Source organism: Haliotis rubra, unplaced genomic scaffold (assembly GCF_003918875.1).
Source record: "Haliotis rubra isolate DU_JTF1 unplaced genomic scaffold, ASM391887v1 Scf80, whole genome shotgun sequence".
Lineage (NCBI taxonomy): Eukaryota > Metazoa > Mollusca > Gastropoda > Lepetellida > Haliotidae > Haliotis > Haliotis rubra.
Genome location: NW_025767524.1, coordinates 2006489 through 2031093, shown reverse-complemented (window position 1 = coordinate 2031093; position 24605 = coordinate 2006489). Strand labels below are relative to the sequence as shown.

Below are 24605 nucleotides of genomic sequence, written 5' to 3'. Positions count from 1 at the left end.
AAGATACATCGTGGTCCTTCTTCACCATTATCAAGTGGACTGAATCTACATCCTATTGCGATATACATACTCTGGTTAAATTTGTGACCATAGGGACTTCGGAAATGGTATCGCTCATAACAGCAATTTCATTGGACGGCTATTTCTGGTCAACTCAAAATGAGGTGATGGATATGAAAATATCATTATATTGAATGAGTGAAGCATAGTTTTACATACATGTAGTGGTTCTTGTTTATGGTAAACCGCAAACAATCACAAAATGAATAAATTCAGTTGTCAGGTGTAACTGGAACACGTGGCTAGTAAACAGACGAAACATCTAAGGCTTAAACAGACCAAACTGACAAATATAAAGTTAGGAGAAACACATTTATTACTGCATATCAAATATCCTATGGTACATGGTGATGAACACAAATGACATTTCCAATATGAATGAGGAAGTGAGGGCATCGGCAATATCTCAGCCCTGTAGTGACTAGAGAAAATTATATTCATTAACAAGTCTCTATTATAACAGAAAGTATCACAGATACAGTATACTTTCAATATGATGACCATGTGATGGTGTGATTGATATAAACAACGTCCCAAGGCATCCGGGTACTATTACACTGAGTCTGACTATGGATTAATCATGCACAATCACAGTTCTAAACTAATAACATGAAACATGTTTTAAGACTGTATTTTAGTTAACAAACTTAAGTTTTAACTAAAATCCAAATTAGGTATGGGATTTCAAATAACTTAAAACTGCGCCTTTGTTGCTTATATATTTCAGACGACCATAAAAGGCCCTAAATTGCAATACTGCTATATATTCACTGTGGTAGCACTAGTGTTAGAGCATGCACGTGAACATGTACAAGAAATGAAAGCAATGCTGCAACAATCACCAGTCACAATTCGGCAGGGTTCAGCTGTACCAGTGGATGACATCATTATGATGGATGTAACATGCACTTTGAAGTAAACCCACAGTCTTGTGAAAGTCTACAACTTCTGTAGCTTATATTTTTCCTGATAATGTCTCTGCATATACTCTGTCTAAAAGGGACAGATTGATTGTCCAGTGTGGCAAGGTTGTATTACAGTTGTAAATATAGTTGCTGGACTGAAACATGTTAGGTGGAGTTTGTAGGTACTCATTAGGTCTGGTATGGTACATTATTAACACCCATCCGACCTGGGTGTTTGCAGGTACCCCTCAGGTTGGACCTGGTGTACTTGGAGATGCCCATGAGGTCAGGCCTGGGTGTACTTGGAGGTGCCCATGAGGTCAGGCCTGGGTGTACTTGGAGGTGCCCATGAGATCAGGCCTGGGTGTACTTGGAGGTACTCATGAGGTCAGGCCTGGGTGTATTTGGAGGCACTCACAAGATCAGACCTTATGTTTTCAAGGCACCATGAGGTCAGGCCGGGTGTATTTGGAGGCACCCACAAGATCAGACCTTATGTATTCAAGGCACCTATGAGGTCAGGCCTGGGTGTACTTGCAGGTGCTCATGAGGTCAGGCCTGGGTATACTTGGAGGTGCCCATGAGGTCAGGCCTAGGTGTATTTGGAGACACCCACAAGATCAGACCTTACACATTCAAGGCACCCATGAGGTCAGGCCTTGGTGTACTTGGAGGTACTCATGAGGTCAGGCCTGGGTGTATTTAGAGGCACCCACAAGATCAGACCTTATGTTTTCAAGGCACCCATGAGGTCAAGCCTGGGTGTACTTGGAGGTACTCATGAGGTCAGGCCTGGGTGTATTTAGAGGCACCCACAAGATCAGACCTTATGTTTTCAAGGCACCCATGAGGTCAGGCTTGGGTGTACTTGGAGGTGCTCATGAGGTTAGGCCTGGGTGTACTTGGAGGTGCTCATGAGGTCAGGCCTGGGTGTACTTGGAGGTGCTCATGAGGTCAGGCCTGGGTGTACTTGGAGGTGCCCATGAGGTCAGGCCTAGGTGTACTTGGAGGCACCCACAAGATCAGACCTTACGTATTCAAGGCACCCATGAGGTCAGGTCTGGACGTATTTGGAGGCACCCACAAGGTCAGACCTTATGTATTCAAGGTACCCCATGAGGTCAGGTCTGGACGTATTTGGAGGCACCCACAAGGTCAGACCTTATGTATTCAAGGTACCCATGAGGTCAGGTCTGGGTGTATTTGGAGGCACCCACAAGGTCAGACCTTATGTATTCCAGGTACCCATGAGGTCAGGTCTGGACGTATTTGGAGGCACCCACAAGGTCAGACCTTATGTATTCAAGGCACCTATGAGGTCAGGCCTTGGTGTATTTGGAGGCACCCATGAGTTTCTAAAAGTGTCTATGCATGTAAATTACAGTTGTACAAATGTTACTGGACTGAAAGATGTAAGGGTGAGTTTCGAGGTACTCAATTGGTCTGGTCTGTTACATTATTTAAAAACTCATCAGACCTGGTGTTTTTTAGGTACCCCTCAGGTTGGGCCTGGTGTACTTGGAGTTCTTTCACACAATCATCATGACCACCTGTCAGAAAAATGCTAGCTGTTTCTGGGGGTCAACTGGCAATATGCTTCTCTCATCTTCACCATTCCCACACAGTAAACAGGACATCTCGTACACCTGAAACATATAGAGCCAAACTATTAGCAGTAATCTGTGCTACCTCACTTAAGACTCCTGGAACAATTCTAAGATGAACCAATCCTTGTATGATTGTCAGCAGTTACCACGATGCAATTCACTGCCCCGAGTTGCGACCACGGTAACACCACAAACCAGTTATGTTTCTAGGTTTGTCAGCATCAAAATTGTTAAGCTGTTGTAAATATCTAGGATCTCCCTGACTTTAGGTTTACCTATCAGATCAAGCTGTCACGACTTGATATCACTGGACGTCTTCTCAAAGTGGTGATAAACACTACTTACTCCCAAATGAATAACAGTTTCCATTCACATACATGATGAATACATAGTTTTCAGGGATTTTCAGATGTAACTTATTTGAACCAATTCCCTATTTATATGTGAATAGGATGCTATATTTTGCATATGTCAAAAATACCCTGCCTTTTGAGCTGGTCAAACTTGCAAAAAGCCAACAAGAATCTAAAATAAGTTTTATCACAAGGACACAATACATATTAAAGTGTTACATTTTTCACATCAATACTCCCAGTAACAAATTATAGAATCAGATCCAAGAACAGCAGGATCTAATTCTTTGATAGCTTCAGCAGTAGCAGTGTTCCGAATGCTTGAGTATAGGAAGAGTTATTTCCCTTTATTTAACCTGTCTGTACCAGTAAGTATGACTTATGATGGTGTCATACCAAAAGACTCTGTCTGGTGTTGGGCACTAAAGCAATAAAACAAGGAGTGTTTTGAGTCAGCATACTTTGTCTGATTGGTGTATCAAACCAAACTGTGACCTGGGCTTCCAGTAGGTTAGCATTATAAAACCATTGTTATTCCTGGGTAGTACAAACAGCCATGCACACGCACATTGCTATACATGTACATGTACACTAATTTTGACTGCAAATCAGGGGTTTACCTTAAAGCCACAATGTCACACATTTTCGACAATATTTTGGCCTATATTATACGTATTGGGGCATATTCACTCACTTTTGCTTACTATTGATGCAATAAAAGACTTATTATCCCTTATGACTTGCCTGAAATCGATAACTGAAACTTCGAGGCAAATAGCTTCCAAACAGAAAACACTTGCCATATGTATGGAATATAAAAACTTGCTCCGTACTGGTTTTCAATCACAAGTTGTACGTAGGATATTCGTAAAGAGCGCTCCAAGGGACATAACTCTTAGGGGTTCTCTTGAAATAATGTTCGGCCAGTTGAGGGTGTGAGAGTCGATTTAATGCAATTTTGTATTAATTCATTCGAACTTTTTAATTAAATATTGTAATGTAAATACACAATTTTGTTTTGGAATAAATCATATGGTATGTTCCCTGAGGGCTGATAGTTAGTATTATTGACAGAAATGCATTATTTATTTTTAGATAAGTGTGGTGTGATATTGTGCCTTTAACCTACAAAACTAGGGGTCTACTAATTTAGTAACTAATTTCAAGGGTCCTTACAAGAAATATGCCCTTCTGTAAAGTGTGGGAATGGTAGAGTGTACTGACTTGCAATATTTAGTAACTATTTTACTTACAAGTACCTTAAGAATACAAAGAATATTATTGTGCATCCCTTGGGATGCAGTATATTTATTTCCTTCATCGTTTGTTTGGGCGTATTAGATGCACATTAATCATCGAGTAAAACCCTGCCGCATTGTTAAACCCCATTTCACCTGACCAGGAATACTCACCTGATAATCATCCTCAACTCTGAAGATGTATTCATGATCTCCTATGACATGTTCACAAGACTTGCACACATCTGAATGAAATACAAGTACACTATATCACACATTGTTTCTATCATGTAGGGGGAACTACTAAAGAGTGTAAGAATTCTTTTTCAAGAATATCTGTGTCAGAGATCCATTTTTTTTGTGGACAATTAATAGCAGTCAGGTTGACCTTTTCTTTATGTAGCAGTTTCGTTACAGTGTTAACAAGAAGACAAAGTCATCAATATCCCCCACAACAGCAAAATACACTTTATGAATATGTCTACTAGTTATGATTATGTCAAATGTTTTGGAGTGTATACAGCAAAGTGGAAGGAGAGTATTGAAAGGTTTTTAAGATCTGCTCCAGAAAGGAGCACTACCACCAAATTCAGTTGATGACATCCTCATAGTCACAGCCTAAGTCACGATTCCATGGAAACTGCAAAAAATAAAATTCGCATCTGGGTCTAACCCCCAAAAGGCACATCTATGGATCATGGTTGACATGTGTACCAAGTTTGGTTAAGCTATCACCAATAGTTTAGCAGATATGCTTCGGACAAAGTGTGACGGACGCACGGACGGAACTCGTTTCTATAACGAAGTTGCGGGGGATAATAACTGAGTTATTAGATATCTTACACATTGTATCCCTTTTGTGTTACCAACATATGTGAACTCCCCTCAACAACAAAAACATGGTCAATGCATTTTACTATTTTGATAATACAATATCTGTAATTTGACTTAGAAAGTCAAAATGTGAAGTCATTTCTGGTATAAACTACAGTTCCCATATGAAGAACTTTGTCCTAATAATGAAATCGTATTCCCTGTAACTCAAGAACTGAAGGACATAAGTTAACCACTTAACTGTGATTTGTCCAGAATTCTGAACCAAGCATCATCAGAGGGCACTTTGAGAAAACAATCTTGCGTTGAAAATTGGAATTGTTTCATAAGCTCATATTTAGAGGTATTTTCATAACGTATTCAATATTGTATTCAATGCAGTAATATAAACTAAAGCATTCAAACTCCTTCCTTTGCATTGGTCCTGTTAACAGCGAAATGCAGTTTACTTCTAACTAATTTTAAAAAATCAAGGATTTAAGACAAAAATCATGTAAATTGTTTCTGCAATTATGTAATATCCACTGTTACCAAAGCAAACCCATATTCTATAAGAACATAAACAATTATATATATTTCCTAATTCTGAATATTTTCAACCAATTTTTTATGAATTCTTTGAAAACCTTGACATAAGCTGCACCTACGCTGATAAGTAATGACTTCATCTCCGTTTTCCTCCTCGATGCAAACTCTGTTGATGACCTTCACCTCCCCCCGAATCTTGCAATCGGCACACTGGGCATAGTTCACCATGTATGACCCACTGTCCACACACATACTGCCCTGTAACATGCAGAAAGCCTTGATCAGGTTTTATATAATTTTCTGAGAGTGAGTGTTATTTGGGTTAACATAGTCTTGAAAAGTATTCCATTTATAACATGGTTGATATGGGAGGAGAAAGCGATGCAGATCCAAGATGTTTAACACTTTAGAAATCCATGATCATAAGTACACCTGACAAAACCTAGATATTGCCTCAGATGACTGGGACACAAGTTCCACCAGTGAAACCTGGAACAGTACGTATTTCAGTCATAGCAGTGTGTGTCATCTAATTCTGGGGGGGGGGAAAAAAAAGAGTCCATGGAGCAGAGGACTCTTAGCACTTTTGTGAAACCAGTCTAAAGAAGTTACATTACAAGCATTACTATAAATATGACTAGGCATACCATAATTTTGAAAATGAACCAAAACAGTTGTAAATTGTTTGCTAAATCTCAGGTTGATGTTTTTAAGGGTACAAATTGCCGAGACGTTTTCAAGTGAAAGACGACGTAAGTTGTCAGTGACTGTTTTATTCAGAGTTTACATTATTCTGATAGTCTTTTTGATAATGGATATCATGTGAATGTTCATACGAACTCATATCTTACACAATAATGTGTAGACCTGGAATGAATTTTGAGAGTGATATCTAGTTGATCTCTCTAAATTATCATATATGTGTGTGTTCTGATAATGGACATGAATGTGTGCGAAAAGTCAGTGAGGTATATTTGCCTGTTATCAGTGGTATGAATATGATTATGTATATGATCATGATGATATCTTCACTCAAAAGCCGAAAAGGAGGATTGATCTCTCGGCTAGATCTTTATATTTTGAAGAATTGTGATTGCTATTGAAATTGAGTCATTTACCAAAAAGAACGTTATTTGTAAGGATTACAATTTCCTGTGAAAAGAAATTAATTATTTACACTTGGCAATTTTGTACCATTTCAACAAAACTTAACCTACCCGATCTGGAAACTCTTCCTTAACACAATCTTCACACATCTTCGAAATGAGCGAGGGAATACCCGGAAGTACACAATGCGTAAATGAGACGTCCATTATGATTGGTCGTTGGGAGCCAATGAAAATATTCCGTGCAAAGTGTCCAGGGGATACCAAAAAAATGCTCTTGCAGCAGACGACGCAAATGAAAAATGAAAATTCCTCTCACAAATCATTATTTAAAGAATCTTAAGAACCAACCCTTGCCAGAAATTACCACAGACGACGTTGACAGAGTTATAGAGGTTTGAATTAATCTTATAACCAATAATTATATTTCATTTCCGTTATATAAATACTGATGTCTGAGGACAGGAATTCGTTGCAGCCACAGGCTTTCTGTAAGTGTTTTAAAATGTAAATTTCTGAAATGGGCCATAAAGTAAGATATTGAAACTTCTTTCATTTACAGGTTCTGCAACATTTATTTTATAATGTGTGGTTATTTTCTCTACATCAGAGAGTCGAGGAAGATGCCCGGAAGCGAAGGAAGGATGGAATATTAGCCAACTTGGACCAGCAGACATTAAACAACGTTCGAAACCAGGGATTTAAAACTCCCATCGTGTTGCCGTTTCGCAAACCAGAACTTACATGTACCCCGCCACGCCTACCAAGACTTGTAAATCTTAGTTTTAGTCAACCATCAACACCAAAGACGCCGGCGATCTATAGACATTGCGCAACGGGATATGCTGCCGCAACACCGTGCCTACCACAAAACATTACAGACAAGTATTATTTTCCAGAACAGACCTGTCATACGTTATCACAACCTCAGTCATATTAGCAACTGTGGTTGTTTTGATTTATATCCGGATTCCTTATAAATGTGTAGTAATTGTTGTGAAATCTCAGTAGAAGTATTTGGTTTAGTCAGTCCTTACTTTATGTCTTTTACATGCTATTATTTCAGTTTTTCTGGAGATGGGTTTGTCATTGCAACTCCAGTGGTTCTCAGCGCTCTAGATAATCTACATACAATAACCTCTTTCGGAGAGAATGTTCCTGACATCCTGGATTTTATAGGTACTGCTCGAATACAAATGATACATTACAAGTGACCTGTTATGAAAATGAAGCCACCAACAGGCTACACTATGACCTTTATTTGACTTGGCGTAGTGAAAGAAATTATAGGATTATTGTTGTCTTACAGATTTGTTGATGTGCCATTTTCGTCTTACTCTTGAAATCTTTAAATTCTTGTAAAATGATCATGGAAAGGACACCTTGATTTGAATGCACTCCATAGAAAAAGTTGTTCATGATTGATAATTGCATTTGTTATAGATGATGATAGCCATGATGTGAGGGCAGTGGATGAACACATTCGACAACACACTGATGTTGATTTGAATGACAACAATGTAGTGGACTACCTGCTTGGAATAACCGAAGAGATAATAAACTCTGAGGCAAAAGTCATGAAAACACGGCAGCAGCCACAAGTTTGGGTATGTCAAGCAAATTGTTGGCTAGCTTGCAAGTGCACTGGATATGTGTCAGCAAAAATCGTCCTTTTACGTCCGTTTCAAACAGTATCTTACCCTCATCGGAACTGTGAAAACATTAATTAGCATTATACATTAATTCTTGTCTCCATTTGAAGGTTAAAATTAAAGAATAAGACCTAAATATATTGAGTTTTATACAAAGCAGATTATTGAAGAAACAGTACTTTCTGTTCTCAGCCATCTGAAATGCAACTTATATAAACGTAATACTATATATATATATACTAGAAGGGAACTGTCTGTGTCTGTCAAATGTCAAAGTTCAATGTGCATTGGCAATAGCACCTAACTTCTTTCTTTTGCTCATTGCAAGAAAATTCACCATTGCCAGATTGCCAGACTCTGTACATGTATATGTCACGCTATGATGTTACAATGTTTACACACTCACTTGAACATACATAGGCTCCTTTTAGCAACAGTTCCCTCCACCAGGGACACAAGAAGTGTGCTTCACACATTGTACCCAATTTGGAAATAGAACCGTCCAAGAGCGATCGCTCGAACCTCTTTAATCATTGTTTGTTGATGTCATTTGCTGAAACTGCTTTCTATATCAGACCCAGGTACATGAAGATCCACCTTTAAGGAGAATGACACGACGCAGATATCTTCACTCAAAGGCGATCACTGCTGAGGAGGAAAAGTCCCTCCGTAAATTGAGGAAGAAACGGGAAAAAGAACGCAGGAAGGAGAGAAAGGAACTATTCAAGAAGGAAACAAGAGGAACTCGAAGGGTTTGTAGAAACACTTGACTGTTACCTTATCTGAACACGCACGTAAGTATTTGCAACACAATAGCACAACTGAAGAAGACTTGTGAGCATACTCATTTCAGTATATATAATGCACATGCTATAGATAGCAACGCGTTTTTGTCTTTACCGTTTGTCAAAAGATATTTTAACAGTGGACATATCTCTCTGATAAATGTAACTTTTACAAAACATCGATGCTACAATTAGGAACATCTTCTGCTATAGATTTACGAAAATTAAGTAAGTACGTAACTCAGAGTAAACTTATTTCACAGGGGCAAAGGGGCCTAAGCGTTCATGCCTTGAGGTATGAGTTTTAACTAAACCACATACATGGTACATGAGCATTTGTAATATCCCAAGCATTGAATAGTAAGAAGGGATTAGTAAAAGTATATAACTGTGAGATTAATCCGACCTTATTTCTCTTGAACGCCCTTGAGTTGGTCTTGGCAGTCACTCATTGTTGGAAGCAAAATATTCTGTATGAGATAGTTATTGTTAGCCTTTCCCACGGACCATTTCAGCTCCTTGTTGTATAGAAAACACTGTCACTGCTCCATATATCCAGAGAAAGTTATTACTAATGTATACTGAAAATGTGAATAGTAACCCTATTTGAACGCACTTACGGCATTGCAATATACCATATTTGTTCTCTGTCATTCCAACCATTCTAACTCCAATGTTAAGGGCAACGTATGTGTATATAGTATTGGTTTTATTCAGAACTGCAGTAAAATCAAATATCTACAAATGACATATTGGAATACAGATTATTTAATTTGTAATGAAATGTTTTGTCTGCAACTCCTAAAACTAACTGTAAGTCCGTGAAATCTTAGCATTCCCCTGTTAATTTAATTTCTAAAATCGATTTCTTTTTGCAAGTAGGCATTCACCTTGATGTTTCCGTCATCTATGCTGATTATGACTCTTACAACTAAATCAAATGCAGACATTACACATGTTGCTGGCAGTGATCAGTTTTCAAGGTCCTTTGCTTCCAGGATTAGAGAGATATTACCTAATAGGATATCACCAGGACCAAGGCCTAAACGATTGACTTTACAAGCCTTAAGGCTATTTCTAATCTTCTTTGCTGTCTTCCTTTTGGTAAAGCACTGGTCAGTCACTACATGGTTGATTATTTGGTCAGTCATTTCTGGTAGAAAATGTTACCTAATATAATGGTCAGGGCCAGTTGTAAGCTTCTCTTGTCTGTAAATGGCATTAAGAGGTGTTGGGGAATGGTAGTGACAAAATATACCATAGCAACTCTTATGACAACGTTTCATACAGCTTATACAACGTGCAAGTATCTAAATACATTGGAACATTGCCATAATGTGATCTGTTAATCTTCACTTCAATAAACTTTGCTGAAATAGAGGTCATCATTGTAATGATAGAAGAAGTGAACATAATATTACATTGCTTTCTTCTTACTTCTTACACTACCATGAGGTAATGCCAGGAATCTAGCCATCACTCTATGGAGCAATTCGTTCCTGTGTCAACCCCTTAACATATTCATGCCCAGGTTATATCTTCTAAACCAACGATATGAACCAATATCACGATATATTGTTGTAACGTTGAATATGTTTTAAGCATGAGATCTTGTATTCCATATCATATTATGTGCTTGTACAGGGGCGTAGGAACGGGTGGGGGTGCTTCTTGGTTTTTCAAGACGAAACCATATCTACCTTACCATAACTACAATTTCATTTCGATTTTCAATACTTTTCATACATTAGTCCCCCCTCTGAAAACCGTTCCTACGCCCCTGTTGTAGCTATTGGCAATATGTTGACAACGGACAGTTGAGTAAGACTATTCAAGTCATTAATTCATATGCTATTGTTGTTTAATAATTGTCATTAATGTTGAAACCAAAACAGTGTCCATCCACCCAACTGCAGTAAGTACACATATTTCTCATAACCAACGCGTTATGGACAAACAAGATATTTACGCCTTGATTGTTTTGCCTTATTTCAGAGCAATAGAAAGAGGAATCAGGTCAAGTATTGCTGATTCTGAAGATGTATCATCTCAATGTGCAGGCCAACAATGGATGAACACTCATAAATTGCGTTGGGTACTATGTAAATATTGTATATAAAAAACATTGTTATAGACAGTTGATTAGTTTATGTGTGCAACATGGGATAAGCTCAGGCTACCTCGTACGAGCAAAGTCTCTGGAAATTCCAGGTTATCTATGTTTGTAGTCAGATGCGACCGATCTGTCGGTCTGGCTTGATGGACCCATGAAGATCCGGGGTAGAATAGGTCTTCAGCAACCCATGCTTGCCACAAAAGGCGACTATGCTTGTCGTAAAAGGCTACTAACGGGATCGGGTGGTCAGGCTCGCTGACTTGGTTGACACATGTCATCGCTTCCCAATTGCGCAGATCGATGCTCATGCTGTTGATCACTGTATTGTCTGGTCAAGACTCGATTATTTACAGACCGCCGCCATATAGCTGGAATATTGCTGAGTGCGGCGTAAAACTAAAGTCACTCACTCACTCTGGCTGGATGACCTGGTACCACGACACATTCCACGATATTTGAGGTGAGGTGAGGTGATATCGGGTTTTACGTCGTGCTTGAGAATATTTCGGTCATATGACGACGTGCATGCATGTGTATGTGTAGTTGCGGCTGCTTGTACTAGCCCAGACTTAAGCTGGTTTTATAGTGCTAGCCCACTGAGATACCATGCCGCAGTGAAGCATGAATACCCCACTCAGACACATTATACTGACTCCGAGCCGACCAGTCCTTGTTTTACCCATTAATGCCGAGCGCCAGGCAGGGACCAACAAGTACCATCTTTTAACGTCTTTTGGTATGACGCGGTCGGGGATCGAACCCGCGACCTTCCGCTCTCCGCGCGGACGCTCTAACCACTACACCACGGAGGCGGTCTTCCACGATATTTATGCTATCAACCCCTGATATATTTATTCGGATTATTTGGATGCAGAAGACGAGCAAAGCAATTTAGTATTTCTGTCTTTAAAAGATATAATTACTTAATTTCACTTAACGAAAACATTACTTAAACAAAGGATATCAAGTGAAAGAACTTAACATGTAATAAGGATCTCCCATTATGAAAGAAACGTACGGTTGTGATCAGTAATTGTTAGGATTGACAATTTAACTGTCTACCAGAAGCAAATGAATTGAAATGTTGGTTATTGTTTCAACTAAAACATTTATGTTTTTATACCTATCATACCCATATAGCATGCGTAACATTTCCGACAGTTACAATACATTTGATAACACCTAACCTATCACTCGATGTCTTATTGTGTGTATCATATAACCATCAGCTGGCACATTGTGTCCTGTTGTGGGAACGCATAGGTGTTTTTTCTTTTCTTTTTTAGCTGTTCATGGTTACTGTAGCATATAACATATCTGACAGCATATGGAAAGCTGTCATTCAGTAAGCCGCTGGTGGTAAGGTAATCGTGACATCTAGCAATGTTTCCGCCCTTTGTTACTGTAACCATACTTTGTTACTTGATCTAACTGTCTGAGTTCACGCATGCCATTGGCAACGATTACACTGTTTTGTTTTCACAGTTGTAGAATGTTATGTTCTCAGGGTCTCCCGTGGTCGATACGCCTCCTTACATCCGACAGTACACTATCGGGTATATTAAAGTAGACCCCTTATAACAATCCCTTAATCCAGCCCACAAACTAACCCTTGAGTATTTCATATCCCATGTGGCGCTACTCACCCTACAGTATAAGTTTATTATATATTCTGACCTACTTTAAGAGTCTCTGTCAAATGGATATATACGTCACTCAATAACTTGCAATTTGCCAGTGCTTCATGGAAATGGATTTCCCATACTCACGGCAATCAGTTTATATTCATTTCGTCTTCGATCACGCTGTGCATGTCTTTCAATGCCTACACAAGAGTTTGTGTAAGAAGGATCTATATAATTGGGTATCGCTGCTTTACAAATCGTGATCGTGTAAAAGCAAAGTCTATTACACTCAGTAAACATACACGTACTTCTGGGGGTCTTTTGAATCACAATTTGGATAAAACGAACAGGTGTTTTTAGGGTGTTCGTTTCACCGATTAAACGCAAACTACAATGCATTGTGAACAAACGACTGAGTGTGTCTGAAGCACGTACAGAAGGTATTACATGGAGCCAAAAAACTTGCGGGAGAAACTCCGGCAACACACCCTAGATACGACTCAACATCGATCTCATCTCACTGTTTGTGTCTAGCCACGCAGGGGGACGCCCACCCATCGACGTTTGCTCACAGTTAATACCCGTGATTAAACGGTTTATCTGCACGCTACTCAGTCTGACTAGGCTTTGTGCATGGTGGGTATTGATATTTTGATACACTACCAAAGTCACTTGATAACAACACCAGTGTGACGGTGTCTCGATGCTTCAATACATCTGTTGACAACCACTGGCTTATCAAACTCTCGGTGTCACAACAGAGTTGAACATATTGCTTTTCCATCAATTTATTAAAGATGGACATGTTTGTGTTCATTTGACAATTGGAATTTAATTACCAAGCGGCAGTGTATACGGAGAAACAGTTTGTCGGTGAAATAGTTTCAATATTGCTGCATCGTGATCAGGTAAGATCTGACTTTTGCTATCAACGGACATGTTTTTCCGCACATGTGAATAGTGAGCTCAAACATGGGGTCGAATTCCAATTCGGCTCCACCAGTGAATAACGCTCTGTTACCGGACATTTACAACAAGTTGGATGCAGATTTGCAAGAGAGGACACGTGTAATTAACACTCAGTTAGACAAACGACTGTCAATGCAAGAGAGGGTCCTAAATAAGTACCGAAGGGCAGCCGAAAGGTTGTACAATGAAGAGGCCATTAGAGTGAGACAAGATCTTGTCAAAATCAACAAAAAGCTACCAGCTATTGGCAACATTAGAAACTTTTGTTTAGGATACATTTCGAGGAAGAAGAAACATCATAGGAAAAGGAAGGGCATTCCTGAAGAGAAGATAGAAATGCCATTCTGTGAACGTCACTTTATTCATCATCTTCCAACTAAGAAGAAGTTTTACAAGCAGCCAACGCCAACTCCCCCTCCTCCGCCAGGTGATGTAGAAGGAGTGGGGAATGGTCCGGCCGGTGATGCTGCTGTAGTGAACGGACTTGTTACAACAGAAAGGAGTGTGGCGACCGACACGGATGGAGTTGGAACCGATGTTTCACTTGGTGTGATGTCTGATGTGCAATTGAAGCCAGTGGAACCAAGACGAGTGTTACCTGCATCACGGTGACACCATAAGTAGTCCACACAGGACAGTATGGTATCTCTTTTCCCTGGTGTATTATCAACTTAAACCACCAATCATTGTTGCCATATTTTATCCTGCTTTGTTGAACGTGAAGAGACATTTTCTATTGTAGTAGTTGTTGGTTGTTTGTTGTGCCCGTTGCATGTGATATGAGTGATGGATATTTTGATGATATTTTTCAATGATTTTTATCTTCTGTAGTTCATCAAATGGGACGATATGGATTATACCAGAACATGAACTATTTACGGTTTAGAGAAAGTTTAGCTTATAGAGAATATTCTTTCGAAACGGGACAAATAAAAACTTTGAACGTATATTACTTTTATCAACTGGAATCTTGCAACTTTCGACAGAAAGAATTAAATGCTTTAATCATGTTATTTTTAGAGTTAAGGCGATAGAATATTTCCATTGAGCCTATCCAATACCGTATTATTGATTGTCAACTGAGCCTGATTATTAGAACATTATATAACAAATTGCGTCTCGTAGCGCCAATAAATGAATTCACTGTTACATATAATCAATCACTTCGACATAAAACTGCTGTCGAAACACCTGACATGGTTAAATGATAAACTGCATCACTTCCAATTCCCGATTCTTGTCACTGCTCCATTTTGAAATATTAGTTCCATATTCATGGTCGATTGTAATTAATCACGCGGAAGCAGTATCCGGCACGTATCAATCAAGGCATGATCAACCTAGCGTCGTGTCTGCTGTAGTGGTTCATGGGGTGAACTATCAAGCTTGAACACACTGGAAAGAAATTTCGTCCGTAATTACAACACGGGCAGGCCCAAACTTCTAAAGGACATGTTTATTATATAATCACGCAAGAAACAATTTATCATGGAAACACGCAATTTCCATTTATCCATTCAAGTCCCATATCAACACGGGAAGCTTGTCATGGTGCTGACGTGACCATAAGGGTTTTCTCACGGCTCGGATGGTAGCCTTGGCACGCGAGTAATGATCAGTTTTATCCATAAGTGAGTATCAGTTCGGCCATAACGAGCCGGCTGGTTGCATGGAGACTGATTACATCGTGTGTGTGGAGATTACCAGACAGGAAACATGCTCCGTGGGATCAATGAGTTGGGATTAGACAGGTCTGCATGAACTGGGGATGGGCGTTAGCATGTCGGTAATTTAAATGTTAGGAAAGGTCTTCACTGGAATAATGGCAGGAGATTACTGAGTGTTTCCAGATAAAACTAAGAACAATGTTTCCATGTTGTATTAACCTGTCGAAATATGATTAATCTGAGACTAGATCTATATTCTTAGGGATCCACTGGCTGTAATCATAACTACATGTAATAAATCAAGAGTAATGCGCCATCTGTTCTGATGCATGTAATTATGTTTTGCGAGTTAGGTAAATTAAGAAATAATTTAATAAACACATACACTGCCTGGTAAAAGAAAGTATACTCTTGAAAATTCACACTCACGTGATCATTACAGTGTATACTGTGAAATTTCGCCCTCTTGTTCCGTTTGACATCAAGTACCTGTTGTGAGATAGTAATCGCAAGCATGTTACATCGCCTATAATACCCGTGTGGAATACATCACGAATGAATAACCATTTCTAGTTTGTTTATTTTCTAACCACCATAATCCTGTACATCTCAACACCAAACAAAAAGGAGTTTTAAGCAATCATGTTCATAATTATGAAGTTGATTACTTTCACATTAAAGCCCATTCCGCCAGTTACGAATTATAACACAAGAACAGAGCGTACCATTTATTCATGAGAATATACTGACCGAACATTCGACCAACATGTAATTTAGGACTAATTTTGTGCGAACAGGATGTTTCGGGGAACTATATCATTGAAAAATAATCATTTACGTTGATTTTTTTAATCCAATATTTAACGGCTTTCCTCTCGTTTCTGTTTGGAATTACACTGAAATGAAACACATTGTATTTGTAATTTTAGCGTCACATGTCTATCCTGCCATCACTCACACACAGCCTTTCTGAACTTTTAAATGGAACAGTGGTCTTAGCATATGGACAGCGTGGTATTCCCTTTGTCAAAGACTTCCATAACATTTGATTTACAAAAAAAAATACAAAACATTCACACAGATTTGATCTCGTATCCCTTTTCGACATTTAATCTTGTAGTTTAATGCAGCGGTTGTTTCGACTTCACTAGCAGATCAATCTGTTAATGGAACTGAACGCGACTGTGACCCACTCCGGCAATAATTATTGACGGATGAATTCTAACAACGTAGTCAGGTGAACATATTGGATTATCCAGTTTCAGATGAATGAATGCAGAGTCGATAAACATGTGAAATCGTCAACCATGCTGTGCTACAATTTATCTTGAAATGCAAAATCATCAGTTCGTCAGTCAAGGTTGGGGTGTGTGTGTGTGTGTGTGTGTGTGTGTGTGTGTGTGTGTGTGTGTGTCCTATATCGCCATTTGTAATTATTTCAGTGAGATAGCAAAGGATTTTCATGTTTCATATTAAGTAGCATAGGCGGATCCAGAGAAGGGGGGGGTGCAGGTGTGCGCACCTCCGTGCTGAAGTTTTGTTAAATGACCATTGAAACTCGGGTGAAAATGATGTGTGCACCCCTCCTTTCCTCAATAGTGTGCACCACCCACCCCCCCTTTCTCAAAAAGCTGTATCCGCCCCTGAATAGATATTGTATTCTGAATATGATTTGAGATGAGAAAAATCGATTTAACGCAATGAAACGTCCAGATTAAAAAGATACATACATGTACATGAAATTAGTCAATGATTCGTTGTGCAAACCGAATCATTGGGGGTTTGTTTTGTATTAGTTGCGATATTCACATCCGTTTATAAGTCACTTGGACCACAGCGGCAGTTGAATGTATATGACGTGACATGCGATGATTCATTACCAGAAAATTGTCACTGAAGTTACTCAGCACCTAGCCAGGTGTTACCACGAAAAATTATATACAAGCGATTTCACGATGGTCTTTACTTAAACATTATATGACACATGTAGAAGCCCAGTTGAACGTGCAGTTAGTATCGTCCGGTCCATGCCTAACTGTCCATACACGATTGCTTGTTTCATGGAAATACATTTCGCAATAAATTTGTATTTCCCCATTGTGTTTTTTTAAATAATTTTTTTCGTATATTAAAGACAAATATAAACCTACAAAGTATTGATATTTAACCACTACACTTAACATCTTTCGTTGCCAAACTGAGAATGCCGACATTAAGGTTATAGGGAGCAATCGTTTGGCAAACATCGACTTTTATGATTCAATAATTCAATATAATTGGCATTTAAAACGCCACATTGATGCGTTGTTTTTATGTATATTATTTCTTGCATTCGTACAGCACAGATCATAGTCATTAAAGTTTACAAAAACGGTATTTTCAATGAGATTTTTATTTGACAACATGTACATAGGTAATGTGTTTTTATGCGATATTCGATACATTATATAGAATATGATAACTAACCATTTCTTTTCAAAACGCACTTTCTTTCACCTTTTCTCTCAACGATGGGATATTACATGTATACAAATCATGAAAATGCTTTAAAAATGTATATATTATCTTTCTTATACATGATTTATTTCATCCTAGTGCCAAAATCAAATACTATTTGTATCGGGCGATGAGATATCACGGTATCCGTGTACACTGTGTAGATTAACCGTCTTTCCCAGTAACGGAGTAATTGATGACTTGATTAATTGAATTTGAATTTGTTGTAATATGTTTAATCGTAGTCCACAAGCAAACACAATCGACCCAAGATGATAGCAATTGTATTATGCCTGTATACCGGTTACTTCCTACATAAGACACCCCTGTATAAGGTCAACTCATCCACGTGTTTTGACGTGACGTTATTTGAGTAATGTTATCTGAGACATTCTTAACCATGTAAATTTCGTGTGAACAATTGAACGAATGCATGTCCACACATCAGACAATGCCCTGCTGTTTTGCTTTTTCAAGTGTCTTTACCTGTAAGGTAAAATATGCTATTTGAATATATTCATATTATTTGAAGTATACAGTTTCTATGTAATAAACCTTCAAAATGGACTAGTCTGTACTGTCTCATACGTTTCGTACTTAGTCACTGAGTAATTTCTGTTTTACTCCACATTTAGCGCTCTTCCAGTTGATCTTAAATTCAGTAACCCATCAAGTCAAAACATTGATTACACAACAGTCTCGTTTCCTATTGACTGGGTCCCGTCCTACTGCGCAACTTAGTACAATAACCAGTCCAGAATTTTGAGACCAATTCATTCAACTGGATACATAATAATTAATCAGTATTATTTGATACATCTAAGCACTTGTATATTGCAACACTACGCTCCTTCTAATCCTTGCAAACACGTCGTGCAGCGAGCTCTGACAAACGGAAACCTGGAAATCTCAAAACGAGGCTCTCCCGCTAGAAAAGTTTGGCGGTCTGGTACGGACTTGATATTATATCAATCACATTGTGCGTTACAGAATTACATTGAATAAGCGCAAAAACACATAACAGGTGTAACCAGTGAGCCAGATGCATTGTGCATCATTTTACGACCTCATCAAACAGGGGCAGTCTGTGACGTCTTAGTTAAGGTCATGCTGCCTACACCTCGCCATAAAATATAGAAATACGATGTTATTACAGTTTAACGAGAAAATTAAAATTCATTTGAAATTCCATGTTTCTTGAGGCGACTAATCGGATGTTTTTGTGATGTCTATTTTCACTTTCACACGAGAATATTTGGATCGGCTGAAAAGTAGGTCATTGTCTGAATAGGTTATGAGACTGGGGCCAACATGGACGCCCCTCACACACCACTCTCAAACTCGCATGACGAGTCAGGGAAACAAACAGACAGTTTTATGAAAGTTTCTCTGATAAATATATGAGTATAAAAGCGTATGTGGAATCAAATATAGGTTTAACATCAAGACGAATCAAGACTTCTCGGACACTAAAATTCATAGCAAGTGTACATCGTAATAATAAAATCAAGCACGATTTGCCTGGTAAAATATGACATAGTGATAAAGTCGGTATATATACGTGTGTGTGATAGTTCAACAAATTTGCTGACTTCTGTAAAACACATTTATATTAAAACCGCTCTTCGTTATTTAACAGCAGGACATTAATTATATGAATGAGTGAGGCAATAAGATTAATTGGTACGGAGGGGACCAATAGTTTGCAAATACAAAAATCTGCCGACAGGTTTTTCTGTGTGGGTTCGAGCTTATTGCCATGGGGATTCTTGCTGTTGTACAGTCATCACTGATTTTCAGCAGTCCAATCACATATATACTTTAACATCTAATTTGTCCTTTACGCAAATGGAATCGAATTCAGAGGGTAAGATCAGTGTTTATTTGCTCTGACGTTTTACTTTTTGTCTTACCACAGTTCCGTTAACCCTGCTTTAACAACTATAGGTCACACATTGCCCACATCGATGTATAAGGATGTGGGTGGTGTAATCTGGCATGCAAGAATGCATTAAATGTCAACAACACCAACGTCAAGGAAGTGTAAAATATCAAATTGAAACATTAACGTCCAATACCAATAACGCGGTATTGCCGTGTAGCATACCAAATATGACATAAATGCAAGATTGATTTTTCATATTACTCAAATATAAGACGCCTACACAACATCGATGTATAACCGTGTTTATCGCATGCATTCTAATGCATCAATGACATGCACGGGCGACAAACTGACTGCCCTTTGTCTATATTCCCTGGTGTGACTACTCGCTGGCTCAGATGACAATATCCAAAATGAAGGGAATAGGACGACACATTAGAGGCCATTCAACCATGCAGATTGTGTTTCTGGGCAGTAATACGATTGTGAAGATACCATGAAAGGGTTCTCGCTTCATTATGTATACATCACACTTGCGCTTAATGTTTATGGATGCATGTTTCTTGAGTGCTTTTCTGGGTATCTTGAATACACATGTTTATAATGTATTAAGTGATTCGATACTATCTGAAAATATTAAATCGGTTTCTCACTTGTGTGAAATAACACTTTATACTAAACTAAACTGAAGAGAAAAAGATACTGTACATGTCAGTTGATTTCATCGTATGTTTGCTTTTCAGTTGAAAATGTCTTAAGGAGCAATATTATATCAAATATTAACTGTAAAGGTGCTCTATAAATTAAATAGATTTGCTTATTTTCGCCATTAAGTTACAGCAGTTGAAGCATTGTAGGTTTAGTGTGGTGACAACTTCATTTCTTACCCGAATGTTCGTTTAAACATTATTTTTACGCACAATTACGCAGCCTCAGATTACATTTGTCTGTAAGTTAACACACATCGATCTTGAGCAAACCCAGATTTGTCGTAGAAAGCAACAAGCATCGGGTTGTCAGGCTCGCAGACTTGGCCGATGCATGTAATCGCATTCCAATTGCTGAGGTCGGTGCTCATAATATTAATCACTGGAGTTTCTGGGGGTTTCTTTATCGAACTACCTGACAAAGTTGATATTTTGGTCATATTACCATATGAGATAAACATATTTTTTTAATAAACTCACACCTTTTTTCTGTTATATTGATAAGCAGATATCTTTTATTTGGAAATATCGATTAGTTCTTTTCATTCTTTGCCTCGCGGTCATGAACACGTGATAACACGATGCTCAAATAAAGTTTATACATATTCATCACATGTCCTTTTACGTCATGAATTCTGCTTTCCCAAATTTATACCTGGCTTGATAATACTCGTAATGATAAATACTCTGTCTGAAGTATTTCAAATTCCAAATTAAATATACTCATACTCTACGGTCATAACTCAGCCAAGACCCAGGACAACCTTTGTCATAATGTCCGACATCATGACGTCTTGCACTATATCGTCTCTGCGTATTTTCTGATAAGACCTCTTACAATTCACATAATGACGTTATTTTCATAAAAGGGCATAAACCAAACTGACACCCGCTGTATATCAGAACAGACCCTTAAGACTGTAGACTCATTGCCTCTGCCCTGTGTAATATTAATATGGAGTGAGTGGGATTGTGCAACATTCCAACAGCTATTTATTAGGGAAAGACCTATACATTGTACCCATGTCGAGATGTGCGAACACTTTCATCGGTGACCTAACCCTAAATGCTAGTATGCACGAATAACAATATTTTAAATCGTGGGCAGGTTTATGACATTCTCTTCCCACAGAGGTTACTTGAAATATCTACGAGTTCGTAGGAAGATATGACACGTTACCCCTGTGGGAAGAGAATGGGTTTATGTATGCTCGCGAAAAAGAGAAACATGGGTGATTATTTCACATATTTAATCTTATACATTAAAGCTTTTTCTATACTATCATTTGCAACCACATTACTCAATAAGAAGACCGACTGTCAGCAATCATAGATATATCAATAAACGTTCAGTCAGTGATGACTTCACAAGAGATGACTTCACAATTTAAGTGGCGGTGTTCCAAAGTACCTATTTGTGCTCATCTTGAGCCTCCAACATTCCTCTGCTTATGCTCATGATGGATGAAGAAATGTTTGGAATGGAGCTTGTGGAAGTCTTGTTCTGTAACAGTTGCTGAAGCGTCTGGAATAGAGGTTGACGTTGACGTACATGTCGATCGAATCCCACAAATGTTCTATTGCAGTTAAAATCTGGCGATTTGAAGGCCATGAGAGATCAACAATATTCACATTCCGTAGCTAGTTAATAATGTCACCTGCGGTTTACGCCTGGCATTATCTTGCTGGAACATTTTCCCTTGACGATCAATATTGGCGACCATATACGATACAAAATACCATACCAGTAGTGATTTCCCCGTATCTCCATGTGTTGTAAATGATGCCCTCTTCCCTCACACAAAACTCACACACAAACCCACACACTACGACGTCTTCCATGACGGCGTTGAATAAAAAGACGTAAATCATCTCTAAATCGGACCCGTTGCCATTGTTGCAGATTCCAGATTCGAACGTTGTTGCCCCACTAAACCGTAAATGTCGATGCGCAGCATCACTGCTCGCGGTTTCCTAAAACTGAACGTAGATACCTCAAGCAGAAATGTATTAGATTTTAAATGGTGCTTTCTGAATGCTTTCGTGAACATAAAAGGGAAACTTTAATAATATGTCGCTAAATATAATTCAGATTTCCTTTTTCCATTCCACCTTTCGTTAAGGGAAGAGTATGTTAGTTAATGAAACTAATCCAGTGAGAGAAAGAAGACTGGGTGTTATCTGCATGTTTAAGCCGTCAACACAACATAAAACTCAGACCACCTGTAGATTTCACCTGTTAAATAACATACTGTTTATACAAGGGATTGTGGTTGGGGTTTTAGCTCTACCTCCTTTTCGTATACAGTTTGACTGAACATCGAGAGGCAAAATGGAACTGGTTTTCGGTTGCGTAATCAATTCAGTCCTGGTTTTGAGTCACTGCAAATATGAACATAAACGTCTCAAAAAACAAGAGAAAAAGAAGTTTTCGTATTCATTGCATGATGGATCAATTTTGTTTCAATATTTAGATATTGTATATAGTTATGAACACCAAACAAAAACACTGTGTACGTTTGTTTGGATACGTTGTAGTTCACATCAACTATTACAGCAATGTGAGACAGTTAAAATTCAAAAACGTCGTATTGTCAGGCATATAGGGACCACTTAAGTTATTTCACAATTTTGTGAAGGTTCTTTGTCTATTATATTTCATATTCTTCCGATTTTTAATCAGACCTTTAGGTATGTGGGTTTTATAATTTTGTACTTTGGCGTATCTGTGTCACCATTACCCAGCTCTTCTTTCAATCTTTAACAAGGAGCCGATGCTTGTCATATTGACTAATATTGCCTCAAAGAGCAATCCCGGTGTCGTCAGTGGTGTTGTCCCATCCTACCAGGTATGCCTTTGATCTCCACCTGGACGTGTTAAAGGAGGTTGTACAGTCAGTATTAGGTCACCACCGGCCTTTATAACGTGTGTTTGAGTGGACTCAACACAGCTATATCACTTGAGTGGGAACCCTTCACATGAAAGAAGTGTTTATGACCAACATATATAAAAACATATGACATAGAATGACACGGTTATAAACCCTGAAGGACTCTGTGCGTGTTAAATGCCTGGATAGGTTCCAAGTATACGAAAATATTGAATGTTACCTCACTGTTGACTGTTTGTAAGGGGGAATTCTCGCCGATTCAATTGCGACAATCTTTGATCTGTCTCTTTCCGTTCAGACGCACACATTCTCCTTCATCCGATCCCCTGTCGACACACATTTATCCCTATCCTTATCATAACTTTTAACACATATCCTTAACTAACCACTCCTACCAGTCAACACACATCTATCTTTATCCTTATCATAACTTTCAGCACATATCCAAACGCAGTGAGATGCAGACACAAAAGGTGAAATCCTGACTTACATGCAGAAACAAACAGATCAACAAATTTGAGGATTCCTCTTCTCTAAATGTCTACACACACCCATCCATAACAATCTCATCCCAGACAACGCACACCTATCTCACCTATCTCACCCCCAGACAACACACACCTATCTCACCCCAGTCAACACGCACCTATCTCACCCCAGAACAACACACCCTATCTCACCCCAGACAACACACACCTATCTCACCCCCTAGACAACGCACACACCAACACTTCACCCCCAGACAACGCACACCTATCTCACCCCAGACAACACACACCTATCTCACCCCCAGACAACACACACCTATCTCACCCCCAGTCAACACACCTATCTCACCCCAGTCAACACACACATCTCACCCCAGTCAACACACACCTATCTCATCCCAGAACAACGCACACCTATCTCATCCCAGACAACGCACACCTATCTCATCCCAGACAACACACACCTATCTCACCCCCAGTCAACACACCTATCTCACCCCAGTCAACGCACACCTATCTCATCCCAGACAACACACACCTATCTCACCCCAAGTCAACACACACCTATCTCACCCCAAGTCAACGCACACCTATCTCATCCCAGACAACACACACCTATCTCACCCCAGACAACGCACACCTATCTCATCCCAGACAACGCACACCTAACTCTCACCCCCAGACAATGCACAC

At 38.9% G+C, this 24605-nt stretch overlaps 2 protein-coding genes across 3 annotated transcripts; one reads left to right on the top strand and one right to left on the bottom strand.

Annotated features, from left to right (window-relative positions):
• Positions 1-363: 363 nt before the first annotated feature.
• Positions 364-6838, bottom strand: LOC124261594 (protein Churchill-like). Its single transcript, XM_046695922.1, has 4 exons — positions 6743-6838; positions 5645-5783; positions 4338-4408; positions 364-2611 (listed from the first exon to the last, which is right to left on the bottom strand). The coding sequence occupies exons 1-4, from the start codon at positions 6836-6838 to the stop codon at positions 2519-2521; spliced, it is 399 nt and encodes a 132-aa protein (XP_046551878.1). The 3' UTR covers positions 364-2518.
• A 2-nt stretch (positions 6839-6840) lies between these two features.
• On the top strand, positions 6841-11201 carry LOC124261593. 2 transcript variants are annotated; one of them, XM_046695921.1, is made up of 6 exons: positions 6841-7026; positions 7242-7516; positions 7698-7810; positions 8075-8238; positions 8865-9035; positions 11064-11201. In XM_046695921.1, the coding sequence occupies exons 1-6, from the start codon at positions 6934-6936 to the stop codon at positions 11097-11099; spliced, it is 852 nt and encodes a 283-aa protein (XP_046551877.1). In that variant the 5' UTR covers positions 6841-6933; the 3' UTR covers positions 11100-11201. The 2 variants fall into 2 exon arrangements, with proteins under 2 accessions (XP_046551877.1, XP_046551875.1); XM_046695919.1 differs by having other exon boundaries at positions 8859-9035.
• Positions 11202-24605: the final 13404 nt, after the last annotated feature.